This window comes from Heteronotia binoei, chromosome 8, assembly GCF_032191835.1.
Source record: "Heteronotia binoei isolate CCM8104 ecotype False Entrance Well chromosome 8, APGP_CSIRO_Hbin_v1, whole genome shotgun sequence".
NCBI classification, from domain to species: Eukaryota; Metazoa; Chordata; class Lepidosauria; order Squamata; family Gekkonidae; genus Heteronotia; species Heteronotia binoei.
Window position 1 is genome coordinate 46,684,099 of NC_083230.1, and position 23,029 is coordinate 46,707,127.

Below are 23,029 nucleotides of genomic sequence, written 5' to 3' on the forward strand. Positions count from 1 at the left end.
TTCTTGTGTTTTTGAATGCAGTGTGCCCTGTGGTGACCTAATGGTATGTATCAAAGAAGAAGTCTTCTTTTGAAGAACCCTGTGTTTTAACAGTTTTAAATATTTGGGATATTTGGTTACATATCTCTGTTTTAGATAAAGAAGTTGTTTTTGAATTTGAGTAGTTTCAAGAATAGCTACTTTCTTTTGTTCAAAAGTTAATTTTTGTAATGTTTTCTTACCACCAAATTTCATGTGCCTTAATTCTAATTGTTTAATGTTTTTTTGTAGTTCCATTATTGTCTTTTGTTTTTCTTTCTTATAGTGTGCTGACAAGGAAAGAAGATTGCCTCTAGTGACTGCTTTAAACGCATCCCAAATGACTTCCTGGCTTACTCCACAAGAGGAGTAGAACAGAAAGTATTCCGTTATCTGTTTTGGAATCATATCACAAAAACTCTGATCATTTAACAATAAAGTATTTAAAGACCATGTTTGGTTTCTGCCTTCTGGGTTGCTTAGTTCCAATGTGGCTGTCATAGTAGAGTGGTCCGAGATGAATTGGGTTCCTATACCAGCCTCAATTATTCGCTGCATTATGTTGTTGGATACTAGCAAATAATCAATGCATGAATATATGTCATGAACTGGTGAGAAAAAAGAATATTGTCTAACCCCTGGGTTTAACAATCTCCAAGCATCTTGTAAGCCAAATTTATAATAATAATAATAATAATAATAAATTTTATTTGTACCCCGCCCTCCCCCGCCGAAGCAGGCTCAGGGCGGCTAACAATACGGTGACCAATGGTGCACCAACAATAAAACAGTTACACTAGAAACATTAAATTAACATTAACCTAACCTTAAGAGCCTGAATTAAAACAATTAACTAAAACATTTTATGACGCTATCCTTGACACTCTTCTAGTTGAAAATTAAAATTGTAATGTTGAAACTTGATTTGTTGGGTTCACCAAAACAGTATTCTTGTATGTTTTATCTATTTTAGGGTCTGCAATTAAGTTGCGGTCTCCCCCTATCACAATTTTTTCTTGTTTAAATTCATTAAGTTTCAAAAAAACATTTTCTATGAAATCCAATTGATTTTTATTTGGGGCATATATTGTAGCTATAGTTATTGGGGAACCATCAAGATCATCTTGAATAAACAAAAATCTTCCTTGCGGGTCAATCAGTGTTTTCTGACATTGAAAAGGAGTACTTTTTGATAACAAAATGGCTACTCCTCTTGCTTTGGAAGAACCTGGGGCTTCAAAGCTCTGAGAGAACCATTTAGTTTTCAAAAGAGGAGAATACGTTCTTTTGAGATGAGTTTCTTGCAAGCAAAGAATATTTATTTTGTCTTTGTACATCCAATTCGAAATTCGTCTAACTTTAATAGGATTGCCCAAGCCTCTGCAGTTCCAAGTAGCAATTTTAATATGTTTAGACATTGTGGTTGCAATACTTATACTAAACTGACTTTGCAAAACTTAGCAGGACAACTTACAAAGGAAACCTAGCAAACTATTATACTACTAGAACAATCTAACTATTAAAAACCCTCAACTAGTGGGACACTGTTCCATGCCTCTACAAAGAGAGAGGCCTCAGAGAGTATAATTAATGTGCTCTCATTAAGGAACCAAAACAAATCTCAAAGCTACTACTAATAAAACTAATAATTTATAAGAGGGCAGTTTTAATTTGTCAAGCTTAGTTGCATATGCAACTCCTCCCTTCAATTTAGTTAGTATTTTCCTATGGATAGCTACTATAGATATGTTAGCCTCAACCACTATATTATATTTTAACTTTTCAGAATATATTGAAGCTCTACTTACTACTTTTTAAAAAATATTTTCCCAATTTGTTTCTTGTATTGATCTAATAGATAAAAAAGGAAAAAACCTAACAAAAAAGACTTATTTGATTGTCAAAACTATAACTTCCACAATATAGATTGTAAAACTTTAGTTTTGTATATATGTGTACTTACAATTGAGGAAATCTTTCTGTGCTGAACCTTTTTAAATATATATATATATATATATATATATATATATATATATATATATATATATATATATATATATATATATATAATTTTTTTAACAAAATCAATGTTATATAACCATTTTTAAACTTATATATCAGATACTATTATTTATCTTTAACTTGTAATTCATGAGCCTAATAAACAAGTACTACAATTAATTCATCTACATTTATATAAAGTTCACCCAATGTATAGTTGAGCAATGAGTTGTGTTGTATAGAATCATTTTACCTATAGTTAAGAATTTCATATTAAGCTTTTTTCATTTCCCTTAGCAATAATTACATTTAACATCTATTTTTGTTATACAGCCTTCAATAGCTGTAAAATTAAAATTTTAAACTATAAAAATTTATTAACTATAAAAATACATAATTCATCTTAACTTGTATAAAAATTCATCTTCAATAAGGATAATCAGTAAGTTACATAGTAATTAACTATTGTATGTACAAATTTAAATTTCATAGTAAGCTAAATTTCATAATGTGTATTTCATTTTATCAAACATCAATCACAATTATATTACTAAAGAAATTCTTATTAACTATATATATATTATTCATTTTATGCAACATATTTCATTCCAGTATTAGGCTCTTTGACGATAAGAGTTCCAACGTAGTCCTTAAGGATTCTCTCAGACAAAGAATCCTCAGTAGTCTCTGGAAAGAAAACTGTTCCTTTTCAGATCAATGTTTTGCTAGAAGCAAATCTCTGGAACGAAACTAATGTCATATAAATTAGTTTCTTTTCAAATAACCCAACTCACAGAACTAATGAACAAAGAAAAAACAAAGTTATTAAGTCTGGTTGTCATTTTGGGAAACAGCAGTAGTTCTTCTTCTTGTGTAAAGGAAACATTTAGTGCCGCCAGTAAAGCTTTGCCCGTGATGTCATCAGATGCTTGGAAAAGAGCGCCATTTTTTAATATTAATATATCTGAAACTGGGCTCCAACGAAATCAGATTTTCTTCTCAAAACGTTTTGTTGATACCATCTTTAGCAGTCAACGTTTTTTTAATGTTTCTGGGGATAAATCTGTAAGGACAAGCACTTTTTTTCCATTGAATTTAAGATCGCGTTTTCACGCTTCTTGTAGTACTGTGTCATGTAACTCCCTGGAGTTAAATTGAATGAGGACATCTCTGGGTCTATTTTTGCTTATAAGTGCCTTGGACCCTAGCCTGTAGGCTTTATTGATCGTAGTTAAGGAGATCCCATCAATTTTCATTGACTTTTCAAGCCAGTCCATCATACGTTTTGTCATTGTTTTATTATCTTCTGCGCCCTCCTCTACCCCTCTTATCTTCAGGTTCCGCTCTTGCCAACGATTTTCTAGTGACATAAGTCTCTCTGTTGCCCTGACTTCGAAACTTTGTAGGGCCTTAATCTCATTCTGTGCTGCATACAGCATCTCTGTGGCATTTTCTGCGACCTTAGAGGTTTCTTTCAGGTCTGCTGTGAGAGAGTCAAGTTTAACATTTACCGGTTGAAGTAAGTTAGTCATAGAGTTTGTGAAGAACATACAAAGCTCTTCCTTAAAAGTGGTTAAATCTTTTTTTGTAATAGGGGCATCGTCATTCTCCATGTTGGTATCAGAGCGGGGAGAATGGGGAGAATTAATAACGGGCGCCATTTTGTCTATCGGTGGAGGGCCTTTTTCACCCGAGGATTTTCTAGTATTTGTAGGAGAAAAAAAACTTTCTGCTTACTTAGCTGACTTCTTAGCTGATCTGGGGGTCTTACGTGCACTTCTCATTTTTTGTGATGAATGCAGCTTTCTGTAGTGATTTCTTCAGCGGTAAGGAGGGAAGGAGGTCAGAACTCTCTTAAAACGCATCTGCCATGTTTAAGCGATGCCCCGCCCCCCTGCAACATCCAATTCTAATCTTACCTCTGCCCTTATACTATTTCCCTCGTTCATTCAGACCTATCTCTATGCCTAGAAAGTAGAAACCAACATTCCTCACATTAAGAAAGGGGACAAAGACTATTCTGAAGTAAAAAGAACAAATGAATCAATGTAACTACTTGAAACAAATACTCTGGGTATGTCATTGGTGGGTATAGGAATATATTTATATTTACCATACATTTTCAGGATGTGTGTATATATATGTGTATATATATATAAGTCTCAGTGGAATGTGTATGAGGATATAGTGGTATTTTGACATCTCAGAATTATATATGTATAATATATATATTTCTCCCATGCATTTCATGTTAGTTTATCAACATATGCCAATCCTTATGATCAAAGTGAACTGCTATAATGTCACAGAAGTCAGAATATCGGACAAATGTGCACTTTAGCTGTCCACTTTGGCTGCACGTTTTGGCTGTGCTGTTGCTGTGTAGATGTCTGTACTGGTATCCCAACTGAAGGGTAATAGATAATAGATACAGAGAAGAAGATATCTTTCCTCAGTCCAACAATTAATCCCTGTACCACATTGACTCAGGCCCACTCTGAAATGTATAGTGACTTGTGTATAAGTTTCTACAGCATGTGTACTACTGAAGCAGTCTTCAGGGCCTCAAATAAGTGTCTTCTCTGTTTCAGAGCAGGGGATTTATGACAAATAAGAATATGGTGAATCTTTATTTTAAAATATTTTTGATATTTTGATTTGAGGAGTATCCCACCATGCTAAGTGATTAACCCTTTTTTGGGGGGCATGGATGTTATATGGAGACTTTTCCCCTAGTATTTGTTGTTGTTGTTCAGTCGCACAATTGAGTCTGACTCTTTGCGACCCCATGGAGAAAGTCACATCAGGCCCTCTTGTCTTCCACCATCCTCTGAAGTCTGCTCAATTTCTTGTTAGTTACATCAGTAATGCTGTCCAGCCATCTCATCTTCTGCCATCCCCTTCCTCTTTTGCCTTCTGTCTTTCCCAGCATCAGGATCTTCTCTAGTGAGTGCTTCCTTCTCATTTGGTAGCCAAAGTATTTGAGCTTCAGCCTCAGCATCTGACCTTCCAGGGAACAGTCAGGGTTGATTTCCTTTAGGACTGACTGATTGGATCTTCTTGCAGTCCAAGGGACTCTCAAGATTCTTCTCCAGCACCACAGCTCAAAAGCATCTATTCTTCTGCTCTTGGCTTTTATTATGGTCCAATTCTCACAGTCATACATTACTATTGGGAATACCATCACTTTGACTATATGGACTTTTGTTGGCAGGGTGATGTCTTTACTTTTTATTATACTGCCTAGGTTCACTATAGCTGTCCTCCCAAGGAGCAAATGTCTTGTGATTCCATGGCTACAGTCACCATCTGCAGTGATCTTGGATCCCAGAAATGTGAAGTCTGCCTATTCTTCACCTCCACTGTATATTCATAGGGATGAATACAGCTTTTCTTCCCTATAAAGGATAGATACAACAGCAGTCACAAAGGAACTGAATCATAATTTCATTTTGCACAAGATGCTTATATTTTTAGCCTTAAAATGCCTCTAGGCATATTGGCACTATGGTATCACAGTATACACTGTGACACATTTAGGGATAGTGGAAGATGCAAATACTAAGCAGAGCTTCTAAATAACATTGCAGAAGAGAAGTTAGGAGGGCTGGCCCTCTTGGTAGGAATTTCTGGAATTGTTCAGCTGAAGAAGTATAGAAAACCCCTGCGAAGAGTTGGGTGGACTTGGGAGAGTGGTATATCACTGGGTGAAGGCTTAGGATGACCACTGAGTGATGAGATGCCTCAGAGAGCCAAAACAGAATAGGGCTGGGAAATATTCTTGGACACGTGGTTGCACAAAGCTGCCTTACACTGAATCAGAGACCACTGGCCTGTCAAAGTCGGTACTGTCTACTCAGACTAGTGGTGACTCTGCATGGACTCAGGTGAAAGTCTTTCATATCACCTACCACCTGGTCCTTTTAACTGGAAATGCCAGGGTTGAACCTGGGAACGGTTTTATATTAGGACTTGGGTCCACCTAGTGTTTTTTCATGGGGGAAGTATTTCTGCCGGTGGAGTATGATTTTCTTGCCCTCTCTACTCCTGCTGCAGCCCAGAATTCCTTTCAAAATGCTGTTCCTGGGGGCGCCCTATCCTCCAGTAACAGCACTGGGGAGGGGGGCTGCAGCGGGATGGAGGAGCTTAAAAAGTCTCACTCTGGGCAGAAATCCTTCTGCCACCCAAAAAGCTCTGGTGGATCCAAACCTAAGATTGGGTGGAGATTACCTTTTCATTTATTTTAGAAAACAGGTTTGAATCTATGGTGCTTCTTCACTTGTATGTGGTATTTTGCTCTGCATTCAATATATGCTGCTTTTAAAAAAGATCACTACAGGGATTTACCAGTATGAGACCAAAAGATCATCCTTTCAGTACTATACAAGTAATAAATCTTGTCCTCTAGTCTTGTGCCATCCCACAAAAAATCTCAGCGATGTCCTTCTTGGATTTGTAGGAACTCAAAAAGAGAAATGAAAGGAGTGAGCAAAGCGTTGTTACACTGGCACAAGTGGGTTACTTTGGATTCTCTGGCACTGAGACAAATGTAATGACGTATTGAATGTGCTCCTTATCACAGTGGAGCATAAGATCAGACCAGCAATGAGATTCTTTAGATACATTGTCTTCCGTCACCATGTCTCCACACTAGGGATGGGCACGGAATACAAAAACGGTGGTTTGTTTCATTTTGTGGTTCATTAGTTCACCCAATTTGGTGGTTTGTTTCATTTCAGCTTTTAAATTTTCTGTACAAATTGTGGTTTGCTGGTTCATTTGGTTTGGGAAGGCATGGAATGGAATGGCCCCCAAGAGGGCTACAAAGTGCCAGCAAATCATGACATGCCTGGCGCAATGACATCACCCAGAAGTGATGTTATCACACCAGGCATGTTGCCAAGGGGACACTCTATTACTTGGGGAAAAGCTCTATGATAACGAACTGATAACAACACAGATGAACCACCCAAAAAAAAAGCCATTTCATTTTTATTTCATGTGCAGCACCATTTGCTGAACCGATTCGTAACAAACCCCAAATTAGCCATTTTAAACACAAATCGTAGTTTGTCCATTGATTTGTGCCCATCCCTACTCCACACACAGAAAAAAGTAGCATCTTTATTTCATACATAACAATCAGTATAAAAATGTTTATTACATAAGAGCTGTTTTGTGTACAATATATTATATTGCTATAAGCCAATGCAAAGACTGTGTTCTTACTTTATAGTTTCACTTTGTTTCCAATATATTATATTGTTTCAGTGCCACAACCATATTTTATTTAAAACAGAGAATGCAGTAGAATTGGGAATTGGTTTTAAATTAGAATTTTTTTTGTTTTATTAAACAAAACATGTTTAAAACATCCATTGTGCTCCCAATTTAAATGTTCTGTTTTGCTTAAGCTACTTCAGCACAATCAGGCAAAACTTCTATATTCCAGGGCAGCATTTTTAACCCTCCCCCCATTTTTTTGTTTGTCAATTTGTTCCAAGGAATAAATTGCAGAAAAATTTAACATGGTAAAGAGTTGAAATAAAGTACAAAAAGAAACCAGTCAAAAGCACTGAAAATAAGCCTATATAACTGTGCTAGGCGAAGTAAACCTTAAAAAGGAATAGCAACTATCAACTCAGTGGTTTATAATGAAGCGAGTAAAATTCAGGCCAGTAATCTTAAAATGTAATGAACAGCATTTTAACATTCAACACATGAAAGGTTAATGAAGGCTATGAACTTTGTGTAACCTAAAACGTTTCAGATGTTGGAGTTCACCAGATATAATTGGATTCGGGTGGCGTTTGCCTCTCTTCGGCCCTTTTAGGTGAAGGGGTGTGCTGCCTGTGCTTGGTGCCTGTTGGCCCCAGGGCATTCGCAAGGCTGGCTCCATACCCTGAAAAATGATCCAGTTGAAGAGTAAAGAAACTACAAATGCAGACCTGCTGTTTTTCACTGTTAATATTTCACAAGGAAAGAGTTTTCTGTCTTTGAATGCAGCAAGGGACCATACAAGCCCTGGCACCATCTAAGGCAGTGCTGTGTGACTCAATTTTCACTTTGAAAAGATGACATTTCCTGTGATATTTCTGGATGTAGCATTCAGTAGTAGATCACTGCTAGTCAAGAGCTGAATCACTCAATCATTTTTGCTTGACCACTTCTTGGGTGGATTCTGGCACATTAAACCAGCCTTTTAAATGCTTCAACACATTGTGGCTTGCAGCTCTTGACATGTTCTGGTTTCTCGCTTTTTAAAGGATTTGGGGACTTGTGATCTAGTAAAACATTCATATGTTACAGGAGAAAATTAAATTAGTATTGAGTTCACAATGTCTCTTCAGAAGTGACTTTATGAGACAATCATTCAGATTACTTACTTGCGCTTGTGTTATGTAGTAATGGATGTGATGCTGAGACAGTCTGTATACAGACAGTGGGTTGTATCCTATGACTTTCTTCCGCTAAATGAGGAAGCCTTCTTCTGATAGGGAAAGCTTCCTCTGCTAGAACAAGGGTTCTCACTTAGTGAAAGGGAATCACAAGATCTAATCCAATAACTTTTCATAGGCATGTTATGCAATCCTAAAAACACTTTTCTAGCAGTAAGCCTGATTGAATAAGGATTTGGAGTAGATGTACTTAGGATGGCACTGTTGGTGGTTAAATATTAGGGCTATTATAGCTGATAGTGTTAACTTTGTGCATCCCACTATGTTGTCTGGTCAATTTGGTTCGGCCAATTTTTGTAGTATTTCAGGTCCAGTCTGCAACAATAGATGTATGTATATCAGTACCTATTAGTACCCATCATTCCTTTGATAAATAATGTACTTTCCCCTGCACCCATGGCTAGGGTTTCTGCCTGCTCTTTTATTTATATTATTGGCTTATACATCTGATGATTTTATCTTGTTGCCTGCTTTTTAGGTTCTCATACAGATTTATTTCATTTCTAAAAAGATTAATATCCCATTTTCAGTCCAATCAGGGAAAACAAGAGAGATAACAACTAAAAACAGAGTAGTATGAAAATACATAATAAAATGAATTAAAAACCAAAACTAAAATACACACATATATAAAAACAGAGAATCATCACTTTCAAATATAGGGCAGGGAGGAGAGATTATTGATGGAGTGCCAGACAAAATACTTCACCGTCTTGCATAAGACAGTGATAGAAGGGGGCAGACAAATACCCTGGGGACACAGTTCCAAAACCTTGGTGCCAAGACCAAAAGACTATGTCTTAGTTGGCACCTGCCTAAACTTAGAAGGGGAGCACCCAAAGCAAGGCCTCAGAAGATGACCATAGTGGTTAGGTATGTTTGTTTGGGAGTAGGTGGTTCTTAAATTATGCTGGCGCCAGACCGTATAAGGCTTTGGAGGTCAATGCCAGCACCCTGAATTGCTCCCAGGAACAAACTGAGAACCTGTGAAGATGAATCAAGACTGGCATGATATGGCTCACTGTGACTCACTCCAGTCAACATCTTGGAAGCAGCATTCTGGACAAACTAAAGCTTCTGAACACTTGTTGAGGACAGATGTCATCAGGGCATGTCCCACTAGGGTTCCCAGATGTCATCAGGGCATGTCCCACTAGGGTTCCCAGATGTCATCAGGGCATGTCCCACTAGGGTTCCCAGATGTCATCAGGGCATGTCCCACTAGGGTTCCCAGATGTCATCAGGGCATGTCCCACTAGGGTTCCCAGATGTCATCAGGGCATGTCCCACTAGGGTTCCCAGATGTCATCAGGGCATGTCCCACTAGGGTTCCCAGATGTCAGCAGGGCATGTCCCACTAGGGTTCCCAGATGTCATCAGGGCATGTCCCACTAGGGTTCCCAGATGTCATCAGGGCATGTCCCACTAGGGTTCCCAGATGTCATCAGGGCATGTCCCACTAGGGTTCCCAGATGTCATCAGGGCATGTCCCACTAGGGTTCCCAGATGTCAGCAGGGCATGTCCCACTAGGGTTCCCAGCCTCCTGCTGGGGGTGGGGTTTCCCTTGGTTTGGAGGCTCCCAACCCACCAGCATGGAGCTAGCTGGCAGGGGGTTCCCTACCACTGAAGAGCTCTTCTGGCACCTAATGTGTCTGGTGCAATAACATCACATTGTGCACATGAGGGACATATCCCACCAGGAGCCAAATAAGACCTGGCAATCCTATGCCTCACAGTGGCTGGGGTTTTTTTCTTTCCAGGAAAGGCCACAGCTGGCTACTCAAAGCTGGTAAAAGATATTCCTGGTTACAGCTGCCACCTACTTATCCAGCAGTAGGATTGGTCCAGCTATATACCTGCTCCTTTGTGGGAGGGCAATGCCATCCAGAATGAGAGAAATCTCAGTTCCATTATGCTCACCAATAACACTTCCATTTTTCATGATAATGAAGTTTTATGCTGTCCATATTGCTTTTATTTGGACTTTTTACTGTGTTATTTTATTGTTTTCATTTGCTGTTGTACTTCTGTTTTAAGTTGGAAGCTAATATGGGCAATCTTGTTGAAGAGGTGGTAAAAAGATGCTTTCACTAAATAAACAGAAAAAGACTGTTTTAAACTATTATGTGAAGGGATGAATGCTTATCTAAAGGCACATCAGTACTCATGTAGCCACCCCAAACAGTGTCAAGTTACTTGCAATGAGCTCCTTCAAAGTAAGGAAGTTTCCTTTCCGCTTTCTTATATTTGAATCATTATCAAAATGCTGAAGCAGAATCCTGGTTAGTGCATTGTAGCAGTAAGGCCTAGTCAGTTCCTCTGACCCACATAAATACTTAAATTTCAGGGCTTTTTTTTTTAGCAGAAATGCACAGGAACACAATTCCGGCTGGCTTGGTGTCAGGGGGTGTGGCCTAATATTCAAATGAGTTCCTGCTGGGCTTTTTCCACAAAAAAAGTCCTGAAGTCTAAAGATTCATAAATTCCAAGAAGAAAGTTTTGAGGAAACATTTTGCAATGAGCAAGTGGAAGATGTTAATAATCCAAACATTATGTGGATTATTAAATAAATTACTCCAAACAATCTCACATACTGTGGCACTGGGTTAATGCTCCAAGTTGAACCTGGATACCTAATATTTCACAGCAGTACAGGTTCATGTTATCCTGTGAGGAGCAGTCATCATTGCCAGATGTGGTATAGAGCCTTTGCACAAAGCTGTTGCTTGCAACAGAATAGTATGGAGAGGGAGAATGGGCAGGTACTCCTTTCATGCAATATTCACAATGAATATGCTTCCGCACCTCATGGTCTGATTGAATTTCAGCTGACAGATGGAAAGGAATGTCACCTCAAGCTATTACTTCATTGTATATCTATAGACTGAAGAATCAGATTTTTTTTTAAAAAAAATACCACTTACTTTTATTGCAATACCTTCCATGCCATCCATCCTGACATTGGCATTTGTTGGGTTCAGTACAAGACCCATATAGTCCACAACCAGGTTCACAAACAGCTGAAAGGAGATATTTATCAATAGCCAAAGCAACTTTTTTGTCATCAAAGATTTCAGGTTTTCACAGCTAGTAACATCATTAGGGTTTGTAGAATCTTTCGGGCTCAAGTGCCGTGTTCTACTGGAGAAAGTTTTCTCCAGTAGAACACGGCACTTGAGCCCGAAAGATTCTACAAACCCTAACTTTTTTGTCTGTTGAAGGGTCAATATATTTACGTATAAAAGCAAATCTACAACATAGACATCCACATCTTTAGTGTGAATGTTACACTATAGAACAGCTTTAGAAAAGCTTGATTTGTGTGTGAAGTACAAAGTACTTCTGTTTTACTGTGCAGCCTAGATTTTAAGAACAAATAACTGAAATAAAATCTGTGTGTGTTGGGGGGAAATATAGCATGAATATGGCACTTACGCTTCGAACAAAGATCTCCTTGGTAGCCTTTGGAGCACTTGCATTTATTTTTCCCAGTACATTTCCCTCCATTTCGACATGGCTGATGGCATTTGCCTGGAAATAGAAAACAGTGCCTTTAACACCTTAAATGAAAACCAGGCCGATCCCACCAGATATGAGTAGTTACAGGACAATAGTATGAGGACCAGATTACACAATACTATTCTCATACTATTGTTCTGGAATAGTTACAGGACAATACTATGGGAATAGTATTGTGTAATCTAGTGATTACACAATAGATATGGATGCCACCAGGGGTTGTTTTGTAGAAAAATAGGTGGTAGAGCTCATCCAGGGATTGTTATGCAGCTGGGGAGGGACGGTGGCTCAGTGGTAGAGCATCTGCTTGGGAAGCAGAAGGTCCCAGGTTCAATCCCTGGCATCTCCAAAAAAGGGTCCAGGCAAATAGGTGTAAAAAAACCTCAGCTTGAGACCCTGGAGAGCCACTGCCAGTCTGAGAAGACAATACTGATGGACAAAGGGTCTGATTCAGTATAAGGCAGCTTCATATGTTCATATGCACCCACTATTTAATGGACAATGTGGGAAGGAGGAGGTGAAACTCTCAGAAAGGTTCAGGAGCTGTGAGCTTCCACTGAATCTGCGGCCTGGATGCCACTATGGTCAATAAAAATAGACTTCCCAACCATAGAGTAGGTCCAATCGGATGGCCTGGAGGCAGCCGTCTTGTATGACATCCACCCCCCAACCCATCACTTAGTACAATTGTCAAGGAGAGGGCTGTTGTTGAAAGAAGTTTCATAGCTCAGTGGTTACATAATACCCTTCTAGCCAAGAATTCTAAGGAACAGAATATATGTTACACCCAAACATATGCAACAAAAGCCTAGTGCCAGGTTTTCTTTAAGAAAAGCAGCTACAGGGAATAGGGGTGGGGGAGTCAATCCTTCTACTCAAAATCAATTCCTTAACAAGTGGTTTTCTTTAAAAAGCAAAACATCTTGCAGCAGGACTCTGTTATATGCATTTGCTTGTAAACATGTAGTCAGTCAGCTCATAAAAGCACTTCATTACTCTCATGACTTCTTGCTGCTGTGGACCGAGGTGGCTTGATGTTATAGAAACTGGAAATTAATAATGCAATCCTAAACAGAGTTACACCCTTCTAACCCTACTGACTGCTGTGGAGGGACCATTGCTCAGTGGTAGAGCATCTACCTGGCATGCAGAAGGTCCCAGGTTCAATTCCTGGCATCTCCAATTTAAAAGACCAGATAGTCTGAGAACCTGGAGAGCCTGAACTTGATGGCAACTTCAGCTTCATGTGGATTTAGAAAGGTGTAACTCTGACATTGCCTTGTGAATTACTCCTCACTGAACTGTAGAATGTGTACCTTTGTGTTCCCTTCTTCCTTTGTATTATAATCACATGGCTGAATCATTCATTCTTGGTTATATGGGATTCATACAGTAGCTGACTAAATGCCCTAATTGTCATTTTGCCACAACTCTGCAGGGTTCAAAGTACATGCTGCATGGTTCAAAATACAATAAGCACAATAGTCACTAAGGTAGCCTCATGTAGTCAGACTCATGTAGTCAGATTTATTTTGGCCATGAATAACCTTGTGTTTTAGGGACTTCAAGCAGAATACTGTTGGTTTAGTGAAATGATTTAAAACAGGCACTCACTAATTTCACACTGATCCCCCTCAAATCCTGCAGGACAAATACATTTTCCAGGAAAAAAGCATGTTCCTCCATTGAAGCAAGTTGTTGTGCAGTTTGCTGAGGGAGACAGAACAAAATATTAACACGAATATGTGTTTGTTTTTGGGGAAGGCAATGGCAAACCACCCCGTAAAAAGTCTGCCGTGAAAACGTGAAAGCAACGTCACCCCAGAGTTGGAAATGACTGGTGCTTGCACTGGGGACTACCTTTACCTTTATGTGTTCATTTTAAAAATGGGTACCCCCTACTGGTGATAGTTAAAAATGCCATAAAGTCACAGCTGACTTAGGGTGACCCTAGGGTTTTCAAAGCAAGAGATAAATAGAGGTGGTTTGCTGTGACTACTCTCAGTTAAATGCATTGGTGGCTGCTTACAACTATGCGGGTGCCAGCCTGTATTTGATCCTATATAGATATTTAAGATAGAATATGGTATAGCTTTGACAGGGGACAGCAAACTTTTCAGTTTCATAAACAAATTCAGCCAAAGGCTACCAAGGCAAGGTTCTGCTGTATATTCCACCATAAGATTCGATATATTCCCAGAATTCCAGCATCTTGTTTTGTGCAAGGAACTGCCATTTCAATTGAATTGAATGGAGTAGCATTTCAGGCAGGGGAACTGTGTTCACTCACAGCCCACGTGTGAGAGCAGATAAAGATAATTCCTGGGTCTCACTTATGTGTCATTGCTATGATTGATGCTACGTTCCTGCCAGGGCTGACAACATGAAATGCTCACTTTGAGGGCATGTTGTTCCTTTGGGCATGTAGTAAGGTTATGGTTCTATTTTTGCAGAGAATTAACTGTGGTGCACTGGCTTGGTCTTTTCAGTGCAGATTGACAGCATGTCACAGAATGTATATAGGCCTCTATTCCTGCAAGAACTCACACTGGGAAACTGGGGATTGTTCCTATCCCTCGTATGGCCTTGCAGGACCAACATAGGCAAGCAGAGGCAGGAAGCAGAGCACAGGGACTGAGCAGAAGAGCCTTCGGTCTATAGCAGGAAGGAGTATAGAAAAAAAAGGAGAGAGGGAACTAAGCCTCTTCCCCTTTTCTGGCCTGTATGGCCCCTTCCAACTCTATGATTCTGCTGCTGGAAAAATGTCCTTTTCCATAGATGTTACCTTGATGATCATTTAGTCTGCCATTCATTATAACAGGAGAGGCCATGGGTTGGATTCCACCAGTTTTCACTGATCACTCTCTCCCCCACAGTAGGCCTTTGACTTCTCCCTCTTACTGTTCCTTGGGTCCTGGTCCCTCAAAAGCAGCATTTCAGGAGGCATTTGGGACTGCAGCAAGTTGGAGGGAAGCTGACAAAAATCCTTTAGTCAATGGAATTTTTTTGGCATGCTCTAACCCTATATTTGCTTCCCATCAAGTTATGTACAAGAATATGAAATATTATTCATTAACAATAATAAGCCAGAGTTAAAATGGCATCTGAAATTAACAAGTTCTCATCCAGCCCATACTGCTGAAGATCCAGACTTACTCATTTAAGCCCTGTTCTCTTAATGAAATAACATGCCCTGAATGTATGGGGCAAGGTAGAGCAGAATTGCTCCTGTAGGATTGCTCAGTTCAAGCTCTGTGTGTTCAGAGAAAGTTCTGAAAGCATGTAGAACTGCATGTAGACTTTGTACATGCAATCAGGAAACCTGCATTGTATAGAGTTCCTAGCCTGTTCACAGCTTTCACTGTTTCAGTGGAGGCTGGCAGTAAAGATGGCGGGCATGATCCTGCTCTTCCCTCATGCCCTTCTCATATACACTGAAAACATGAGTTTTCAGCATTTGTCTGCTTCAGTTTCTTGCAGTTCTTATTGGCCAAAGAAAAATCGTAATGTTGTTAAGTTAAAACACAACATATTGTGGCAGGAATGGGGGGATAACAAGTGTTTCCCTCCATTGAATTTGTATAGGAAAGGGGCAAATCTGTGCAGCCTGCACGGTGTGCCTTTCAAGATCTTGGGTTGATTAGAACTCCCGAGGGTCTATTTTTAATATGCAATTTAAGGCTTTGGTGGCTTAGTCTGTGATTTAATCAGCCAAAGCTGGGCCTTCTAATTGGCATTTTTTTCAGCATACCTTTATCACAGTTGATGCCATTGAAGCCAGGTGGGCAGATGCACAATCCAGGCATGACACAGAGCCCTCCATTCATGCAGTGAGGTGTGCACAGAGCTGATGGAAGGAAATGGACAGTAGACATCAAGTCAACATGTGGAACATTTAAAAAAAAACCAGAACTGACCAGAGGAAAAAGCATATTGTAGCTCACCATTTTGTCTTATTAAAATAAGTCTATTCACATATTTTGTGCAAACAAAACAGCTGATTCACTGGCAGTGTCACAAATCTGGTGGCATGCACAAGCCACTACCCATGATTTGGCCCAAGCTGGGTCTATAAATGCCTTCTGAACCTCATATTGCTGCAGGAACACAGCATTAGGTTGCTTATTGATTCATAGATTGTAGTGTAATATAATGTAATTACAATAATGTAATGCTGGCTGCAGGATTTTGGAGACCCTTCAGCAAAACATTAGCTTTGCCTGGAAGAGCTGGGCTTGCAAATGGAGGATTCTTCTGAGGTGTTCCATGTAAAGTGAGAAAAGTAAAGATACCACTGGGCAGTGATCTCTCTGTGGGTCTTGGAGGCCCCAGAAAATGTTCAACCTTATCAAATGCCCAGAAGTAGTCAAATCTGTTTACCCAAAAAGAAATGCTGTGTTTAAACTTTTTTTCACTTTACAAAGAAAGTGGTATCTCTACTTGAGTGGTAGGAGGCTACTACTGTGACCCCAATGCTGGGCAGAGCCAAACCCTGCCTATCAGCTGGACTGCTTCCAGTCCCTTATGCTGCTGTTGGGCCTACCATCTGGTTGCTGCCAGAAGATGCCGGAAGATGCAGAGGTGGAAAGCTCACCATCCATCTACCTGGGCTGAAACCAGTCTGGCAAGACTGCTTGCTGGTGCTGCCCCCCACCTTGGCCCGAGGTCTTCTGGCAAGTGCCAGACAGAAGTTAACAGCCTCCCCCACACCAGCCACTGTCTTGTTTCATCAGGACTATCTGTTTCACTGCATAACCTTTTTTGAATTTGGGTGGGCGGGTTGTCTTACATTCAGTGTCATCATTCTTTAGGGTAAATATGCTACTGTTAGGAAATATGGTACTGTTAAGACACACCATCTGAACACTGGATTGGATGAATGTCAAAGTATGTATTCCCTGGGACATAGTCTTCTTTTGTACTCATAGCACATGAAATGCCTTGTACTGAGTCTCACCACTGATTTTTCAAGGTCAGTACTGTCAACTGTGATAGGCAGTGGCTCTCTGTGCTCACAGACAGGGGTTTTTCACATCACATTCTGTCTGAACCTGGAATCTTTTGCATCTCTGTTTTCATATCAAAGACAATGAACACATGAAACTGCCCTATAATGTATCAGACCCTTAGTCCATCAAAGTCAGTATTGTCTACCCAGACTGGCAGTGGCTCTCCAAGGTCTCAGGCAGAGGTCTTTCACATCACCAACTGCCAGATCTTTTAACTGGAGATACTGGGGACTGGAGATGGGAACTTCTGTGTGCCAAGCAGATGCTCTACCAATGAGCCATGGCCCCTCCCAAGACTACTCAGAAGTGCAGCTATATGACTGCATACTGGCATTCACTTATTCTGCAAAAGCCTTCAGCCTTTGCACCATATTGTACCTGAGGGTTCATAAGTGTGTATGTATAAGTACCTGTATTTTTTGGACCATGGCGCTCCGGACCATAGGACGCACCATGCTCCTGGGGAGCGATCCACTGCCTCCGCCTCCGATCCTGGCGCTTCCCCCGCGCCTGCCTGGCTCCAGCTTCTTCCTGCAAGCGCTGGGATCGCTCCACGCTGCCCCCACCGCAAACCCAGTGCTTCGCGAGGGCCGGCTGCGGAGAGGGCAGCGTGCTTCCTCCGTGCCTGTCTGCCTGGCTCCAGTTCTGACGCTTACAGCAAGCGCCAGGATCGCTCCTTCTGCCCTCCGATCCCAGCGCTTGCTTTAAGCATCAGAGCTGGAGCCAGGCAGACAGGCACGGAGGAAGCACCCGCCCCCTCCGCAAACCCAGTGCTTCGAGTCTGTTTTGTTTCATTCAGCCTCTTTGGTGGCCTTTTTTGGGGCACTTAGGGTCAGTGAGTTAGTGGCAAGCTCCAGAAATGATCTTTCTGGTAGGGCTTTGTCGCTTCGGGATCTAAGGTTAATGGAGGGTAAGGCGGTTCTTGCCATGCGGCGCTCTAAGACTGATCAGCGCAGCAGAGGGGCCATGTTGGAGCTGGGCATGTGCTCTGAGGTTGAGTTTTGCCCAGTTTCTGCGTTAGCTGCTTATTTGGCAGTGCGGGGAAACTGCGAGGGGTTTTTGTTTTGTCATCCTGGTGGCAGCCCTCTGACAAAGCATCAGTTTTGGGCGGTAACTTCTAGGGCCTTAGCTCAGTTGTGATTGTTGGGAGTGCGGTTTGATACCCACTCCTTTAGAATCAGGGAGGCCTCTACAGCCGCTGCCTTGGGATATTCCTCTTCCATTCAGCACCTTGGTCGTTGGCGGTCACTGGCTTACAAATCTTATGTTCGCCCTTTGCTCCATTCTTAGCTTTGTTTATTGGAAGATGGGAAGTTATGGTATTGCGTTTATAGCTTGTCTGTTTTTTCTTTTTAGATGCTGTTAGATGTTCCTGGCCAGAGGAGCAGAGTTCTTGTCTGTGGACACAGCTATGTGTTTTGGGCCGCACATCAGGCTCGGAGAACTTCAGCCGGCTCTCAGCTGGGACTCAGTCAATATGTTACTGTTGAATGGCGGGGGCGCTGGGGTCTGCAGTGGCCTAGCCTGCTGTCATTGTTATTTCATGGGAATACGGGTCCTCCTCCTCAGGTTTTAATCATTCACTTGGGGGGGGGGGATGATCTTGGGCTGATAAAAGGCAAGGCTTTGGTCCTGCAGGCACAAGATGATTTTAGTCACATCAGGGAGAGATGGCCAGGGACCATTATAATTTGGTCAGCCATGATTCCCACCTGGCGCAGTGCTTGGGATCCAGCAGGAATAGAGAGGGCTCATTACAGAGCGAATAAGGAAATTCGAAAGGCATTGGGCCACTATCTGCCCCACCTGGATATTTCTCCAAATATCCTGACCTCTACAGAGGGGATGGGGTGCATCTCTCAGAAAAAGGTAATATGCTTTTCTTGAGGGATCTTCGGCAAGGGCTGCGGTTGGCTCTGGGCCTTTCAGTGGGTGCTAAGCCCTAAGTAGAGACTTGGCCTTAGTAGTGGCAGGTTTTACTGGGTTTATGGTGCTATGCGGTTAGGGGAGGACCGGAAAGCCTCCTCCTTTTGGGAAGTTACGGGTCTTGCAGTATCAATCTTTGGGTGTTCATAACCCGGGGTGGGTGAATGCAGACCGTCCTGGAGGCTCGACCAGAGGGTGCCTTCCATTGAGACGTGCGTCTGGTGGTTGGGCCCTCTGGGGTGTGCCTCCCTGCTGGGCCAGCCTGGCGGGAGCTGTGACACACAGCTCCGGCTGGGGGACCGGGTCTCTCACCCGCTAATGGCAGGGGAGCGGTCTGTTGAGACCCCTGGCCCTGACCAGCCCGCAGTTTTAGTTGCCCTTGCCGTTTTGTTTATTCACAAAATAAAGTGGCCCTTAGTTTTACCAATACCTTGTGTCCGACTCTTCATTCCGACTTGGGGGGCAAGGAATTTCCGGCAGCCGGCTGCATGGCAGCTCAGCTGCCGGGGAAACTATTTGCCTCCCTGGAAAGAAGGGAGGACTTATCGGGCCTGTTGAGGCGTGCTTTTGAGGGGGCGGGGCTTGGGCATTGTAACAGTCAGGCCTCCGCCCCCATCTTTCAGTCCCTCGTGGAAGTTCGGCCCTCCTGCCCACCCTGTTTGTTATGTAGGCAAGTGCTGGTCGCCTCATAGTTGGGGAGCCGGGTAGGAATTTTTTACTCCCCAGCTGATTGGCTGTTGTCTGGGGTGTGTTTTTCGCCTACCCTGCATAGCAGATCAGTGGATTGTGGATTTGGCCTTGGGTAGGTGCCTTTAAATAGGTTGGTCACTTTTGTTGGCAGGTTTTACTGGGTTTATGGTGCTATGAGGCTTGACCAGAGGGTGCCTTCTATTGAGACATGCGTCTGGTGGTTGGGCCCTCTGGGGTGTGCCTCCCTGCTGTGCTGGCGGGAGCTGTGACACACAGCTCCGGCTGGGGGGCCGGGTCTTTCGCCCACTAATGGCAAGGGAGCAGTCTGTTGAGACCCCTGGCCCTAACCAGGCTACACTTTTAGTTGTTCTTGCCGTTTTGTTTATTCATATAATAAAGTGACCCTTAGTTTTACCAATAGCTTGCGTCTGACTCTTCATTCTGACTTGGGGGGCAAAAAAGGATGTGCTAGAAATGGAGTGGAGCAATCACACCACTCATGCATTTCCATGGAATGTTGTGGTGACTGGGGTGGGCCTGGACACCTGCCATGTAAGTGCTTCCCTGATATTCATCTGGGAGTCATCATAACATGAGGTAAGGATAAGTAGGGCCCAGGGCCTCGATGTGCATGTGTGATCATGCCCATTTAACTGGGGGTGGGGGAGGGTGGCAATGTTGGACCAAATTGCTTGTGTGATTGCGCCCAAAGATTCACCTTTATGATCAAGATATTATCTGTAAAAATAATAGCAAAGTAACATCTTTTCTTATAGCTGTTTATTAGCAACAGCATTCTACTTAAAAGTTTTGCCAGATGGACTCACATACAGTTGTTGGTTAACTACATTTTATGCTTTAAATTCTTCACTGGAGACAACATTATCTTTTGTGTAAACTGTCCATGCTTTCATAGAAGCCACAACTCATAAAATATTTTTCTTATGTCTTTAGATTTGATTTTTGGAAGCATTCTAGCTACATCTGAACATTTCCAGAAAACAATATTTTAAAAGGCAGAGACAGCTTGGCTGTTCTGGCAATATAAATAAAGTGCATAAAATTATTGAAGAAACCCTTTTGATTACCTTTTTCACAGTGAGGCCCGTAAAATCCATCTGGACACTCGCATACATGCCTTTCATTGCAAAAACCTCCATTTCTGCATCCACCAGGACATTCAGCTTGGAACCAAATAATACAGATTGAAATAACTGTGTGTGCTTTGAACAATTTTGTGATCATTGTGCAAGCATCAGATTCTACTGATGATACAGAAATGAAAAATATTAGCTGCAAACTACAGTATGCACATGATTCACAGGGGTAGTGCATATTGGCTGACATGCTAAAGAAAAAATGTGCAAGAGCATATTTCCTTACAGTGTTAAACTATTTAAACTTATATAACCAATAGTTTCCAAAAAAAAGTCTAATACATCTGTACAACACTTATTGCCCCTAATTAAAACCAGTGGAATAAGTTAGTAAACAACTTTCAATGGGACTTAGTTATAGCTAATCCAGGATAGTACACTAAAGTTATTTTTCAGTAACTTGTATTTGAACCAAAGATAGGGATGCTAACTTTGGGTTGGGAAATTCCTGGATATTTGGGGGTAGCATGGGGAAGGGAGGGTTTAGGGAGGGAAGGGACTTCAGCAGGCTATCATACCATAGAGTTCACTTCCAAAGCAGCCATTTTCTCCAGGGGAACTGATCTCTGTTGCCTAGAGATCAGTTGTAATCCCAGGAGATTTCTAGCCACCAGAAATTGCATATTAGGCCACATCCCCTGACATTAGCATTGTTTCACATAGGGCTTTTTTGTAGAAAAAGCCTAGTAAGAACTCATTTGCATATTAGGTCACACCCTCTGGTGCCAAGCCAGCCAGAACTATGTTCCTGTGCATTCCTGCTCAAAAAAAGCCCTGCTAGCTACCACATGAATGTTGCCAATACTAGCCAAAGAGCATAGGAACAAGTTAAGCGAGGGAAAAATCTATCAACTGACACCAGAAATCTGTAGAAATCCAGGGTCATTAGCACTAGTAAATTCAGGGTAGTATACTAAAAATAAATTCTTTTTTTGAAAACCATTTAAAGGTTGCTTATATTTTAGCTGATCTGGAAGTTATGTCTGATTAGGAAATCACTTTTAACACTGTGATTTCATACACTTGAAAAAGTATATTCAGATGAACAGTATTTAGATAAGACTGGGGGAGCCAGTTTTGCATAGTATACCAATATATGTTTAGTTGCAATTTCTTGGCTTTTCCTGTGTCTTGCATTTGAACTAGGGTTGCCAAGTCCAATTCAAGAAATATCTGGGGACTTTGGGGGTGGAGCCAGGAGACATTGGGGTGGAGCCATAAGCAAAGTTGTGACAAGCACAACTGAACTCCAAAAGGAGTTCTGGCCATCACATTTAAAGGAACCGCACACTTTTTAAATGCCTTCGCTACATTAGAAATAATGAAGGATGGGACACCTTCTTTCGGGGGTCATGGAATTGGACTCACTGGTCCAATCTTTTTGAAACTTGGAGAGCAATGTGAGGAGTGTCATCAGATGCTATGCTGAAAATTTGGTACCTCTACCTCAAAAAACAGCCCCCCCAGAGCCCCAGATACCCCCCAGATCAATTCTCCATTATACCCTAGGAGAATCGATCTCCATAGGGAATAATGAAGTGCCCAGCAGACACTTCCCTCCCTCCCTCCCCCACTCCACCCCGTTTCTGATGACTCTGAAGTGGGGGACTGGCATCTCTACTCACGAGTTGCTGAACTTCCAACTTCTTCAAAGTAACACAGAGCAACCAAAGGTTCAAGTCTACTTTCCTATGCAAACAACCTCTGAAAGGAAGGTTTAGGAGGGTCTGGGCTGTTTTCACAGCCACTGGGAGCAGCCATGTTGTTCTCCCCCTGCCCCTATTCAGCCTTAAAGATGCAGACACACCATTCCAAGAGGAAGCCTTTTCAAGCCTCTGGAGGTGGAAAGGCACATGGTGGCTGTGGGGGCGGGGCTTCCACCCGCCGGTCAGCTGACTGAGAGCGGGAAGGAGGCTGGGAAAGCAGGAGAACCCCCACTGGGACCTGGGGATTGGCAAACCTAATCTGAATGGGTACATAATCTGATGGTCATCCCTAAATATGAAAAAAAAAAAAAATTCACTTCCGGTTACCTTGCTGACATGTTTTAAAGAAGATGGCATTCTGTGGTGTCTGAAGTATGATGTTGCCTTCTGAGTTCATTATAATCACTGTAACTTCAAACGCTGCCACTCCATCTTGTTTCCCAAGACAAGGAAATCCAACCTGAACAACTAAAAAGGAAGGGTGGGGTGGGGAGGGGGCACAGGTGTTGGTAAAGTCAGATGCAGAGAACAAGACAATCCATTT

At 41.7% G+C, this 23,029-nt stretch overlaps 1 protein-coding gene across 1 annotated transcript in view; it reads right to left on the reverse strand.

Annotated features, from left to right (window-relative positions):
- Positions 1–7,131: 7,131 nt before the first annotated feature.
- The window catches only part of WIF1 (WNT inhibitory factor 1), a 72,227-nt gene continuing 56,329 nt past the window's right edge, over positions 7,132–23,029 (reverse strand). The window contains exons 4-10 of the mRNA XM_060244990.1: positions 22,813–22,953; positions 20,711–20,806; positions 15,749–15,844; positions 13,612–13,707; positions 11,914–12,009; positions 11,403–11,498; positions 7,132–7,921 (exon numbers count right to left, since the gene is read on the reverse strand). Of these exons, the coding sequence (XP_060100973.1) occupies positions 7,800–7,921; positions 11,403–11,498; positions 11,914–12,009; positions 13,612–13,707; positions 15,749–15,844; positions 20,711–20,806; positions 22,813–22,953 (743 nt within the window). The 3' untranslated portion in view covers positions 7,132–7,799. The remainder of the gene's footprint in view (positions 7,922–11,402; positions 11,499–11,913; positions 12,010–13,611; positions 13,708–15,748; positions 15,845–20,710; positions 20,807–22,812; positions 22,954–23,029) is intronic.